Here is a 13210-nt window from a genome sequence, read left to right as displayed (position 1 = left end):
ACTTGTTACCTTGCCATAAAATTATTTTTTAAAAAATGTATTTTTATTATGTTTTCCATTTTTTTTTTTTTGGCTCTAACACTGTTTGTGCATTAGCCAGAATATGTTTTCCTTTAATTTTGATGTGCGGTGTTACTTATAAAATCTTAATATATATAAATTACGTGTCACGTTGTTTGTCCGCTATGGACGCCTAAACTACAGAACCGATATTAATCAAATTTGCTGTGTGCTGTGTGCAGTTTGATCCAACTTAAAAGATAGGGTAGCTTACATCTCAATTTATACCCGCAATTTTATTTTATTGCAAATATTTGTTTATTTGATACAATTCTAACAGATGGCGCTGTGTTAAAGTAACGTTTTACATAATCTATCTACCTTTCACATAAGTTCTCCTACCGTTTCCCTTGAATAGCCACTTTAGCTTGGCCGAGTCTGCTAGTTATTTATATTATATTTTCTCTATACTCTTCTATATGAGTAAACACAAGTATTACTAATGTTTTATTTAATTGCTGTAGCCGCTGGTCCACCCTATCACTTATTCTCTTTTAGTTGTCTCTATTTGTAAAGTTTAAAAAAGTAAAAGATGATCAAACAATTTTTTATTGACTGCCAATTTATACATGGTTTTAAATTTAACTACTGTATAATATTTCCTATGGTAAATTATAGTATAATATTTTAGGATCTTGTTTATCCAAAAATGGAATGGAAAGTAGTGCCCTTGAATCCAACATTTCCTGTTGGTTCATCTTGGAAAGTTATGTACATTCTGCAATAACAAAAAATATTAATTAACTTAAAAGAGTAAATTAAATGGTAAAAAAGAGTCAGAAAAATACAATTTTGGTATACATATTATAATGTACAATGCATTTTAACTGTTTACCATAATTACATATTTACTTAACTATTATATGGTGTGCTGTTTCTGATAAATATGTGAAACAGTTTCAGATCAGTAAAGGAACATAAAATATGTTTTTAAAAATGTTGTTATATAAAAAATACTTGTACATTATAAGAATATAACTTTAAGCACAAGACATGTTTAATAAATATTAATAGGTACTCAAAATAATTAAAATACCTTATTAAAAATGACAAAACAAATATAATGAAATTAATCCCACCTATCATTTGATATACCCAATTCTTTTTCCACAAGTTCAAAAAGAACTTTAGAATGCTTTTTGTTTTGTTCTACACCAAGAGCTCCAATAGACATAAGGTTAGCAATAGCACAAGGTTCTGTAGTGCCTCCAAAACTCATTAGTAGGTCTGGTATCACAGTCACAACACAGTACTGAAAGCAAAATTCCCAGAATTGTTAAGTATATTTTAATCAATTTTTTTTTATGAACCAAATCACTAATATTAATAACATACGGATTCTGGTTTGCCAAGAGCTTTAGCCAAAACTGGTACTGTTTTGGTAACAAAATCATGTGGTATTTTAGATTTCGGGACATTAGTCTCAATACGAAAATGCGGCATTCTGAAAAACGTAGAGATTTTCGTAATAACAAATAATGAGTACAATTATTATTCACTACTAACGAGCAATTTTTTGTTAAAACTTTTCTTGAAATTTAGATTATAATATCAAATACTACATAGAATGTACTTCGAACTTATTATTTAATATGTACCTTTAGGCTTTAGAAACCTAACCACTAATTCTATTTTTAATTGAGTGTAAAGTGCTTCTAGAGTACTCAGTATTCGCTATTCTTTTTTACTGAAAAAATAATTTTCAAATAAACTATATAGAATATAATCTATATTAGATTAAAAATAAGTTTATCCTGTGGTTCAACCTTTATAGTTTATATAACAGAACATAAAGCATAGAAACCGTATACAAAGTAAAAGTGGACACATAGTACTCTTAACGTTATAACGAATATTATTATGACGTTATCTATGGGTGCATGTACCTACTGAAAAGTATGATTAAACGATAAGAAAAAACAAATAAACAATGATATATATATATTCTACACCTATAACTTAAATGTAACGTCTGTGAAATGCGAACGTGAGTGACCGGATTTATAATCTCGTTGGTGTCTATGGGTTGTTCTTCACCTATTGGAGAATAGTTAAGAAAACTATAGGGCTATATCCATAATTTGTAAATATCCATAATAAAATCAGGTAATTTGTCTTCAAAGTTGTTCAATGTTCAGTTTCAGTTGTTCAATCACTCAGTGCATTCGATGAGATAGCGGCAACAACCTTAAAATATTTTTAAAAAGTGAGTTATATGCAACATATTGTAGATTTAATTCCTAATTTGATGACTTTATTGTTCTTTGGTACTGAACTATCTAAGTAACATTATTTATTCGCCGATAATATGTAAGCTTTAGTGTAGCTTCTTTGATAATCATTGATCTGTAGATCAATATGATATTGATGATACAGATAAATGATTATCAAAATATCTTGTATCTTCTTATAGACCTACCAATCTTCTCAAGTAATTATAGGGAACATACTATACAAATCATATGTATGTATTTTTAAAACTAAATAAACATGTTTACCTTATGTGTGTAAAGTCCAAATATTATTTAATAACAATTACTCACTTTAAATTGATGATAAAGTCAATTTCTTTTTAATGACTTGTTTGTAAAAAATTAAGCACTGATTTAAAAAAGAACATGTTTCATTTCTTAATATGTATTTGTTTTTTTAACAATACTTAGGGTAATTACTAATGCTAATTACAAGGGCTATAATAATTAATAACTTTAAAAACATATCTATAAGTATTCAGAACAACTACACAGCATATATAAATTCAAGTAGTTTTTTGTCTTAACGTGTAGTGTAGTGTGTACCTTTATATTTTATTTTTAGCTTTTTAATACAATTTTGGAAATAGACCTATAAATGGGGGCAGAAAAATCCACACCTAAGTAAGTATTTTATTTAAATGAAACCACTTTAACAGATATGAACACAATTTTTTTTCATTATTTAAATATTTCGACACTTAGAAATAAATTTGCACTATATATTTAAAAGAACTCTTATTTATACGTAACATTATATGAAAAAAAATACGTGGTTTTTGTGTTTTAAATCGCATGGGTATTTTTGTTTTCGTCACTACTACCTCTATCTGCATACCGCCGTATATTATGTTTAATTGTTTGTTAGACAGGCTGATACCCGCATTTTTTAATCCCAATTACTTAGCCCATTCAATGTTTTGATTATATTTTTATATTCATAGATGTAACATAACTAAAAATGAACTAGAAGTTGCACTTGAAAAACAAAGAAAAATATTTGAAAAGCAGACACAAACATTACTAAATATTCAACGTGACGCCTTAGTAAAATCACAGGAAAAACAAAGGTAATGTTTTTAAATATTTTCATCAGAATTTGATAAATTAAACATGAGGTAAACACATTTTGCATTTCTGTATGTATTTATAGTTTTTTAAAGAAGTCTAGGTGATTAGCTCCTTAATCGTCATGGTGATAAATCAACCGCGTGTGCCAGGCACAAGGTTGATCACCTACTTGACCAGGTACCATGATATATTTTATTCTATAGGTAATAGTTTTATCGAAATCTTAAAATCTATTCGCCTAAATTTTGTTGTTACTGATTGTTATTATTACATTATAATATTAAATTGAACTTTCAGAACAAGTGAGGCAACAAGTAACACTTGGAATACCCCAGGTTCATCGGCAACGAATTCAATATATCCTAATCTGCCAGGCACGTTAAATGGCAACCCAGTTTTCCCGCCCGATTTACACCTAAATAGGAATTTGTTTGTGCAAAATGTGCCGAAAGAACCAGCCTATTTAGATAACAGTTTTCAAGTTCAGAATCCATGTTTGTAAGTTTATTTATTTACAAGATTACACCATACATTAAAAGTCTATACATTAAAACCACTCGGTGGATTCGTCAATGTGTTACGATATTTCAATCAATTTTTGATCAATAGTGTAGAATACGATATTAGGTCTATTTAAATTGTCATTACGAAGAAACTTAACTTTTTAATCATTATTGCACTGATTAACTGATTCATTTAAATTATATTTAAAGTCGTTAATTAGTTGTTATGTACTAATTCTCGAAAGTATTTATTAACATCTTTGTTGTTTATAGAAAAAACAATTGTGGTTACAATAAGTAAAAATAAACTAAATAATAACTTACTAATTTCTGAATAATATGTTTATTCTAATTTCCATTTCAAAGTATATAATCATTTTCTTCCTTATGGGATAAGTATTTTTTCTCATCTCTGCTAATATATTTTTTAGGACACCAACAGCTCCACCGCTACCAATTGATACGAACGAATCGCAATCTTGGTATGTAGAAATTATATTATGTGTCCGTTACTACTTTTTCGAACGATTGCTTCTTGTAATTATGTATAATTTTTGTTAGACTACGATCAAAGATGAATGAGCTTATGTTATTTCATAATCTAACACGAACTTTACTTCCTGTTTTAAAACTTTACATTTATATTGCATGGCATAATAACGACGATAGTTCAATCACCGCCTACCTTTCAAGAAATTTTTAAAACTTGCAATTAAAACTCGATCTGAAGGAATATTTAGTGTAGATAACGTTTTACGCGCAAAATCAAACAGGCTAAAGTAAATTAGGTTTTTTTTTCAGTACCATGCAATCGCGTCGACCACAAACAATTGGCCAACCAATTAATAACTTGTTTCGTATGGTAAGTATCTTTTTAAAGCTACAAATATGTTAAGCTTAACAGAGTATTGGTAAAATTTATCAAGGCTGTTCAAGTATTATGTAAGCAGATTTACTTTAATTTCCCCTCCACCTTTTATCAGCAAAAGTTAGCAAAGGTCTCAAAAATAATAGTACATAAACAAACAAAATAGTATTATTTTTTTATAGGTGTTGGTGGTGTTGTTGCTGTTGACGTCATCACTTAATATGAAAATCAAAGACACCCCTTTTCACTATAGTGTATTACGTAATACTTGAACGCCCCCACTAGCAATTATATATAAACAGACCAATCACACATTGTTCATAAAAAAGCCCTTATACAGGTCCACCTGTGCCACTTTTGCGTAATATCTCCATGAAGCACTACAGGCTAACTATTTTTCATTACAGCGGTGTCCCAATTACAGTCATGGATGCTCATTACGTTTAGAAAAACATCAACTTACTGTCCACGTTGAACAATGTCCTTTCAATGATTTAATATGTCCTATTAACAGTTTAAATGGATGTTCATGGAAAGGTAATTATATTATATTTTATTTTTAAATTATATCTTTAACATATATTTTATTCACATGCACAGAATAACGATTTAGAAGCTGTTATCTTTATACGTATTTTATTTAATTTCTATAATTGGGATTATATTAATGCACTTAAAAATAGGCACAAGAGTATAAGTGAACATGCTAATTCTGTTTACGTTAATACGTATACAAAAATAATACAATATATATATTATATACCTTATATAATACGAATTTTATAAAGGAATCATTTTCGCTTTGAGTTTATTTGACATTAGTAAGAATTAGCTTATTAAACCCCGTATATTTAATATTGCAAACGATAAAATCTACATTCCCAAGCAAACATTAGGTAGGTAGGTACATTAGAAAAGATTTAAGGGATTTAATATTGTAGCACCAGTTTTGCTAACATTGATTTTTGTTTTCACTTCTTATATCCAGGTCTTTTATTTTTGAAAATCAATCAATAAAATAATAATTATATTATTAAAATTGTGTTTATATCGACCGCCAAATTTCTGCCGAAAATGGAAAGTTTTAGTTTAGGAAATTGGAAACTCTGTACATATATATAAAAATATCGTGTCACAGTGCTAGTTCCCATACTCCTCCGAAACGGCTCAACCGATTAAATTCATTCTGCATGTTCAATAGGTCTGAGAATCGGCTACTATCTATTTTTCAAACCCCTAAGCCATAAGGGGTGTCCAGCACAATCATTTATTTTTATTTTTTAATGATACAGCAAACAAAAATACATACAACTCTTAATGTTCAATCCTCTACAATTAAACCCCTATTTCTTATTTGTTAATTTAAAGCTAAAAACTGTAAACTCTGAGGTTCATATAGAGAACAATTCACAGAACAACCTCAAAAGTTTTCATTCCGGAAAACCGAACAGTCTCTGGGGTAGTCTAGCAAAATGTGTTCCGTGTCGGTATGTCCTAAAAAGGTAGACAAGGCATTAACGAGACTCAAAGTTCGAGGAGGCAGCTATTAATAATATAAAATTTTATTTCTAAATTTGCCCGAGCAGCTATAGCTTGACGCATATTTGTATGTTTTTTTGTATAGACTGTACAATCTCTTGAATGAATTAAATATGAAAATTGGGCTTTCGTAACCCGAAACATATTTTTGTCTCTTCATATTCCAATTTTAATTCAAGGCACAATGTTAGATGCTCCAAAATGGTTTCAACTAGCTATCCATTTTTAACCCAACATCTTTTTTCCGTTTCCGTTTAATTAATACGGACACTATAAATTTTCCATTGCGAGTCAAATGTCGCCAAAGTGGAAGAGCGAGAGGTGTGAATGTTTAGACGAAGAGACTTTTTTATATTCTTTCTATAATCGTACCTTCGAGACGAGAAACTCTCTCCATCTAAATGGGCATTTATTCCGCAATTTTATATTACAGGCAAGGTTGATCAAATCAAATTCCATTTCGCCGAAGTACACCCTCAATGTTCAAAAATCGAAATAAATAAGGAGGACATTTTACACATCGGTGGTAACTATCAGTTCATAAATTTAATTACTCTTGGCTCGTACATGTTTTTACTGCACCTACAAGTAGACCAACAGAAGAAAAAAGTTAGCTTTGGAATACAACTTATCAGTTCGATGGTCAGCGCAGCGAAATGGACTTATGTCATTCGGATCTATAATAAAAAGGAGCCCCGGAGGTTATTTGAGTATGGTGACAAATGTCACTCGAATTGTGTACCGCTTCAAGATATCACCGACCAATTTGCGATAATAGACCTCGACTATGCGAAAACATTCTCAGAGCAAGATATGATAACATTTAAAATTTTCTTGAGAAAAGATTTTCACCCGAGTGACATAAAAGAACAACATAAAGGGAAACCGCCTCACGGTTTAAATAAAAGATGGCAAAGAAGCCAATTAAACTGATAATTATGACGTAACGCCGACGCTGTTATTTTATGATTTATACATTTTGTGACGAATTTTTTTAAACCCAACTATAAAAGCAATCCAAAAATGTCACAATTGTGTTCTAGTTTGAATATCCGCTCATGATTTTGAATTAAACATATTAGTTGTATTAACTATAAGGTCTGATAGTGATCAGATTCACCTTATAGTTAGGTATCACTATACTTATGAAATGTTTAATATTTAATTATTCTTGTCTTGTTTTTAATACATACTTAACCTGTACTATCTATCATAACAATATCCTTGTATTTATTAATTGTAGTGAGATCAATAATACTTTAAGGTACCCTATGCCTTACAGGTACAGGTAAACCTTACAGGTTTAAGTTTAAAGTGGTAAGGCCTATACTAGGTAGGCTTTTAATTGTCTGTATTTGTTTTATTTTATAAGCTAAAATGTGTAAGTAATTAATTGTTTGTATGATATGGTTTTATATCAGTCTATGCAAATATATGATTTTAAATATTAGGTACATTTTTTATTAATATTGCTATTATATTAACTACATATATTATATGTATTTGTTATAATCCGGCAACCCCAATTCAATGATATAATAAAGATGACATCTTCCAGTGAATAAAACAATTAAAATAAAACCAGTTATCATTTATTTCAATCAAAATCAATCAAGCTTTACATAATAACCACTATTGTGGTGATTATTGCAAATATTTATTCACACTTAATGACAAATTAAATAATACTAACACTGAACACATATTTGGTAAATTTTTTATTCCACCTTAAAGCCTTGTTGGACATAAGTGGACGGCATTATATCTTACCAGCCTATGAGATCAAATTTACATTAGCCGTACCTTTTTCATCATAATCAAGAAGTTGTTGATATCAATATCAATATAAAATAAACATGTTGTTCTTATTATGGCTTGACAGTTCTATTATGGTTAGGCCTGATAAGTTCTTAATGTTTCTTAGTGTTATATTGAAGAACGATATTAACTCATAAACTTAATATGCAGTGCCAATACATCTAAAATAAATATGGTAATATGTGCCTTATACATATGAATATGATTTAAGTTAACTTATACTAGAAACCTACTAACACCAGCTAACATAGTTTAAGGGGCACAGTAATTAGATCACATTTTTTTTTATTACTGTTATCTTTACATTGTGTTGAGTCAACTGTAGCTGTTTACATCATTAATGATTATTTAAATTTAATCCAAATATATTCAGATTAGTTTTATCAGTAGTATTAGACAGAAGAGTCATACAATTTAAAATGACCTTTGTAAAATAAGATTATATGATACACCTGAAAATAATTTGCTATATATAATAAAAGATCTATTATCACTCCCTGTATGTAATCACACACTTATACATCCCAAAAGTCATTACTATTATATGACTAGGTCTCTCACAAACTTTTAAGTGTTAAAAACAGTGTTGAAACATTGAGTGCAAGTGTACCAAACAGTAAAATCCACAAAGTGTAAAATTACACATTCCTTTACCTTGTTCCCAACAATTGTAATTAATTTCTTTATAACAGAAAATTTTATTTCTAAAGATGTCATCAAACTTACTTATATTTTATATCACAATTGTTGTCCAGAACTAGGTAGGAATTAGTAATAAGTGCTTAAAATTTTTAGTAATTATACATGAAATAATATCACACATTTTTAAGTTTTGTACTTGTAGGACTCCAAGTACTTAATAATTTAGTGCCAAAACAAATTAAATGTATAGTTCAATTGTTTATTCCTCCATTGTAGGCATAATCAGCTTTGTTATGCATTACAAGATGGTTGTCAACGAAGTAGAAACTGTCTGAGCAAGTTTCAAATGGGGCAGCAATCATTTCTTCAACTGAAATTTAAAAATACACTTTATAAAAATTATCTATATGTCCCATATGCCTCAAGTTGTAAAAACTTGAGTTAATTTCTACAATGAGTTTTCTGTAAAGGCATGTAATGAATCAGCTTTTTGTATCTAACATATTTGGGCATATCAGTTTCATCACTTTTTAATTTTTCATTCATAGTATGTGCTTGTGTTAGTACATAATAATTTACTAAGAATAAATATTGATTTAATTGAATCCAGTCAGACAGTATCTCAGTAATTGTGGTAATGTAAGTGTAAACTTTTGGAATTAAATGTGTACTAAAGCTACAGCTACCATTGCCAGTATGGAATAGAAAGTCATTATCTATCACATGAAATAAAATTTTACCAAGATCTGGTGGAAGAGTAGGAAACTCATAAATATGTTCACAGGTATTTCTTGAAAATGGAATGCAGAATCCAAATTCAAAATCAAATGTTTTCAGTAGTGTTTCCCGAAAGAAATGCTTTTCTATCATTCTGAAGTGATTAACTGGTCTTGCCCCAACAGTAAATTCAACTCTAAAAAAGAAAATTAATGTGAAATATAATATATTTGTTTGAGCTACTTATTCTATATAATTTAAAATTAACTGTAAATAAACATAGCAAATGTAAAATAATTTTCAAATAATTTGTACACTATTTCACATGATCTTGAGTCTAAATCTTACCCGAGTCACTAAGGATTTAGATTGTTTTCACACAATTATAATCTGTTAAGGTTTAAGCTACAAGGATACTAAGTTATTAATGGGGGTCAAAGCAATGGTTTAAAATGCAATCTTGGCCCTCACTACTTACGTGGCACCAACGGTTCGCAACTTTAAAAACTGCGGCGTAAATTGGTATCGTACGAATCGCCCGGCATTAGGGTCCAACGGATCATCAGATCCATCTTCACCGCCCTCATTATCGACACCAAAGTCTGTTGGGGGCTTAGCAATCTCGAAAAGAACCGTACCCGTTTCCAAATCACGAATTTTAAATCTCGTAAAATCTATATCGTATACGTTTGCCTCAGGGCTACATAAGTAGGTATCTGTAATTTTGTCTAACTTCAAAACATCATCCGGAGTAACTTCACTAAGGATTTCATCTCTACTTGCTTCAACAAGGGATATTGATTCACATTTCTTTCCTACCAAACTCATTTTCATGAAAATAATTTGAGGGCAGCTAAAAACGAAAATAATTTAACACATATTTTTATAGTAAATTAGGCTTTATACTAGATTTATTTATGGTAAATCTAAATGGCATAAGTTTTAAATGTCTATATTAAATTAGGTCTGTTAAGCCAACTAAACAAAATAATTTTGAAAATAAATCAACCCTGCAAAATATACTTTGATTTTAAATTTTTTAATCGATAGGAAATCCACAGATTAAGTAGGAATTCTATAGCCTGTATACTGTGGCTTAAAACAAATTTTCTTTTCGATATAGGTATGTCATAAGCCCCAGTCATGGACAAGATCGCTTTACAGTAATGTATGTAGATAGTCGAAAACTTAATTAATTTAATTATCTAAAATTATAACTCACGCTTTTCGGCAGTCAACTGCCAATTCGTGTTTCTGTGAATACGCCATGTTTTGCGTGATCTCAAAAGTTACTGTTTATTATAATTCGGGACCGCTATCGCCATCTTTAACGGCTAACGTTACACTTATTATATTTTGGACGTTTTGAAAGTTTTTTTAATGTTGTTAAATAATTGTAACTTTACATTTAATCTTGTCGACTTAAACGTTCTCGTTAAATTGTAATGATTTAAACTAGAGTTAAAGTTTATAAGTTTCTTAACTATTTTAGTTTTTGTTTATGAACAGTTTAGAATGGAATCAATGACATAATATGAATGTAGGTAGTAAGTTAAAGATACTTGTTAGTTGTAAACTTTATACTATTTAAGTGTATTGCTGATAACTTTAAAGTTATATTATGGTATATTTTATAGAAAAGTAACTTAATATTTTACAAATTTATTCTGAAAAAATTCAGCAACTTTTATATATTTAAAAAAAAAAATTCAGCAACTTTTATATATTTTTATTGTTTACAATCATTGTGCTAAGGAAACAATTAATATGTTTTGATTGATGATCTATATCACCATGATTTATATCATCATGATTTATATCATTAAAGTAGGTAACTCGAGAGCGTTTTCTATGTTGTATATCAAGTACATATATAACCTTACAAAATACTTAAACCTCTTAATAGAATTATTACAACATCTTTAGGTTTTATAAATTGCACAAGATATTGAGTTTTATTGCCGCCTATTAACCTTTATATTTATTAGATAATTATGATATTTGATATTTACTATGCAGCATGTTAAGGAAGATAGTCAACAGAGGTGCCTCATTTTAATAAAAAATAACTATGCCTGAAACATTTTTATGTTACTACTTGTATATTTTATATTTAATATCTATAAGTAGTTACAGATCATTAATGTATGCATTAGATGTAAAAAATTAGTTACTGTCACCAGAATAATGCTACATGTAGGAGTAATGTGAACCACTTTAATGTCTTTTACTACTAAACATAACAAGGCAATTAATGAAAATACCAAAAATAATACTATTAAATACGTAACATATTTTTTATTAATTCCTTACTTAAACAGGGTTTGCATTCTCATATATGCATAATTAGTAACAAATCACTGATATAAACAAAAGTGACATAAAATCAGCATGAAACTTAAATTTAAATCTAAGAACAACAATATCAAATCATAAGTTGATTAAGGTTAATTCATACTTGACTAGGTTCTTATTTTATAATATGTATTCATCCCTTTTTTAATTTCGTATAACTTCTGAACTTAAACTAAAATTGGATATATATAGGTATACATAATTACAGAGATTATTCAAACCAGTAGCGAATCACCAATAGAAACCACCAATAGACTTATTCGATGATAATAACTCAAAGTCTGCATTCAAATTGAAATTGTAAATGTTCAAGCACAAGAACCAAACCTAATTAAAGCTTTAATCAAACACTAATTTCAGTGTTCCTCACTAGTCTGCTTTTTTTTCAAGAATTGTTCCGACCTTGCCATTCTACCCATTTTGCAGCTTGCTTGTAACATTAGGAATACATTTAATTCAGAGCCAATGTGGCAGAATAAGGTTCTTCGAACATCAGCTTGAAGCTACGCTGTCAACTTTGCGATAGTGTAGTAACAAGTCTCTTGGCTGCGAACTAGCGTTTTCAACAATACAATGACGCAAAAGCGGTAAAATATTTTTCGGTAGTATTGTGGCTAGAACCTTGCTTATATCTTATTTATAATATCGCTGATAGATTAGATTAAGAAATAAAGTCTAAATCATAGAAACCTCAATAAAATAACAAATTTAGCTTTAGTTCGTTTCTACATTAGAGAAAGCATGACACCAGTATGTCAAATCTCATAGAATTTTTATACCGTCAAAAACAGTTATGGTTTGACATAGGGTTTTACTATGTTTAATAAATTAATCGTAATTAAATAAGCAAACTACTTATTTTTAATGTGAAACTTCTTTAGAATTTTTGTGATTTCAAACCGTATTCAACGGAAAAAGCAACAGTAAAAAGAGACAAACACATAAATTTATATGAATATCTTCCTATCTCATTTTCTTCCAGGTTAAATCTTATGAATTTATGTGTCTGTCTCTTTTACTGTGGCTTTTTCATTTCATCGAATTTCAAACTTTCATAATTTTTCTTTTTACCAAATTAAAGATTGATATTAAAAAAACTTATATATTATCCTACATTTTATCTATAAAAACTTCGTTTTTGAAGGTTTCACTTCTACCACGTGTGGATTGCACTAATTGTTTTCTTTTTTAATTTATGGCAATAGTTTTAACTTTATGACAGTTTTAAGTAACATGCGAGAAAAAATTAAACAAAGACATCAAATGACAAAACCACTCTAAAATAAGTGACTATGTAGTGTAGTTACTTATGTTAACCAATGTAACGAATCGATTTGAACGCATCCATAACGTTGACGCAATTTCCGCTTAACACGATAGGTTGA

At 29.1% G+C, this 13210-nt stretch overlaps 3 protein-coding genes across 4 annotated transcripts; 1 reads left to right on the top strand and 2 right to left on the bottom strand.

Moving 5' to 3' along the window:
* Positions 1–591: 591 nt before the first annotated feature.
* Positions 592–1790, bottom strand: LOC110993229 (macrophage migration inhibitory factor). Its single transcript, XM_022259398.2, has 4 exons — positions 1659–1790; positions 1396–1504; positions 1140–1312; positions 592–778 (listed from the first exon to the last, which is right to left on the bottom strand). Exons 2-4 carry the CDS (start codon positions 1501–1503, stop codon positions 700–702), a joined length of 360 nt encoding a protein of 119 aa, XP_022115090.2. The 5' UTR covers position 1504; positions 1659–1790; the 3' UTR covers positions 592–699.
* Positions 1791–1989: 199 nt separating this feature from the next.
* On the top strand, positions 1990–7743 carry LOC110993275. Of its 2 annotated transcripts, none has more exons than XM_022259470.2 (8): positions 1990–2166; positions 2878–2936; positions 3257–3382; positions 3681–3881; positions 4318–4368; positions 4688–4748; positions 5162–5291; positions 6727–7743. In XM_022259470.2, the coding sequence occupies exons 2-8, from the start codon at positions 2911–2913 to the stop codon at positions 7224–7226; spliced, it is 1095 nt and encodes a 364-aa protein (XP_022115162.2). In that variant the 5' UTR covers positions 1990–2166; positions 2878–2910; the 3' UTR covers positions 7227–7743. The 2 variants fall into 2 exon arrangements, with proteins under 2 accessions (XP_022115162.2, XP_022115161.2); XM_022259469.2 differs by having other exon boundaries at positions 1991–2266.
* A 126-nt stretch (positions 7744–7869) lies between these two features.
* LOC110993299 (protein unc-119 homolog) lies at positions 7870–10507 on the bottom strand. The gene is made up of 3 exons (XM_022259502.2): positions 9949–10507; positions 9494–9666; positions 7870–9123 (listed from the first exon to the last, which is right to left on the bottom strand). Exons 1-3 carry the CDS (start codon positions 10302–10304, stop codon positions 9005–9007), a joined length of 648 nt encoding a protein of 215 aa, XP_022115194.1. The 5' UTR covers positions 10305–10507; the 3' UTR covers positions 7870–9004.
* Between the last annotated feature and the right edge of the window lie 2703 nt (positions 10508–13210).

Source organism: Pieris rapae, chromosome 3 (genome assembly GCF_905147795.1).
Source record: "Pieris rapae chromosome 3, ilPieRapa1.1, whole genome shotgun sequence".
Lineage (NCBI taxonomy): Eukaryota > Metazoa > Arthropoda > Insecta > Lepidoptera > Pieridae > Pieris > Pieris rapae.
The sequence above is the reverse complement of the archived record's forward strand: the minus strand, read 5'-3'. Positions and strand labels throughout refer to the sequence as shown.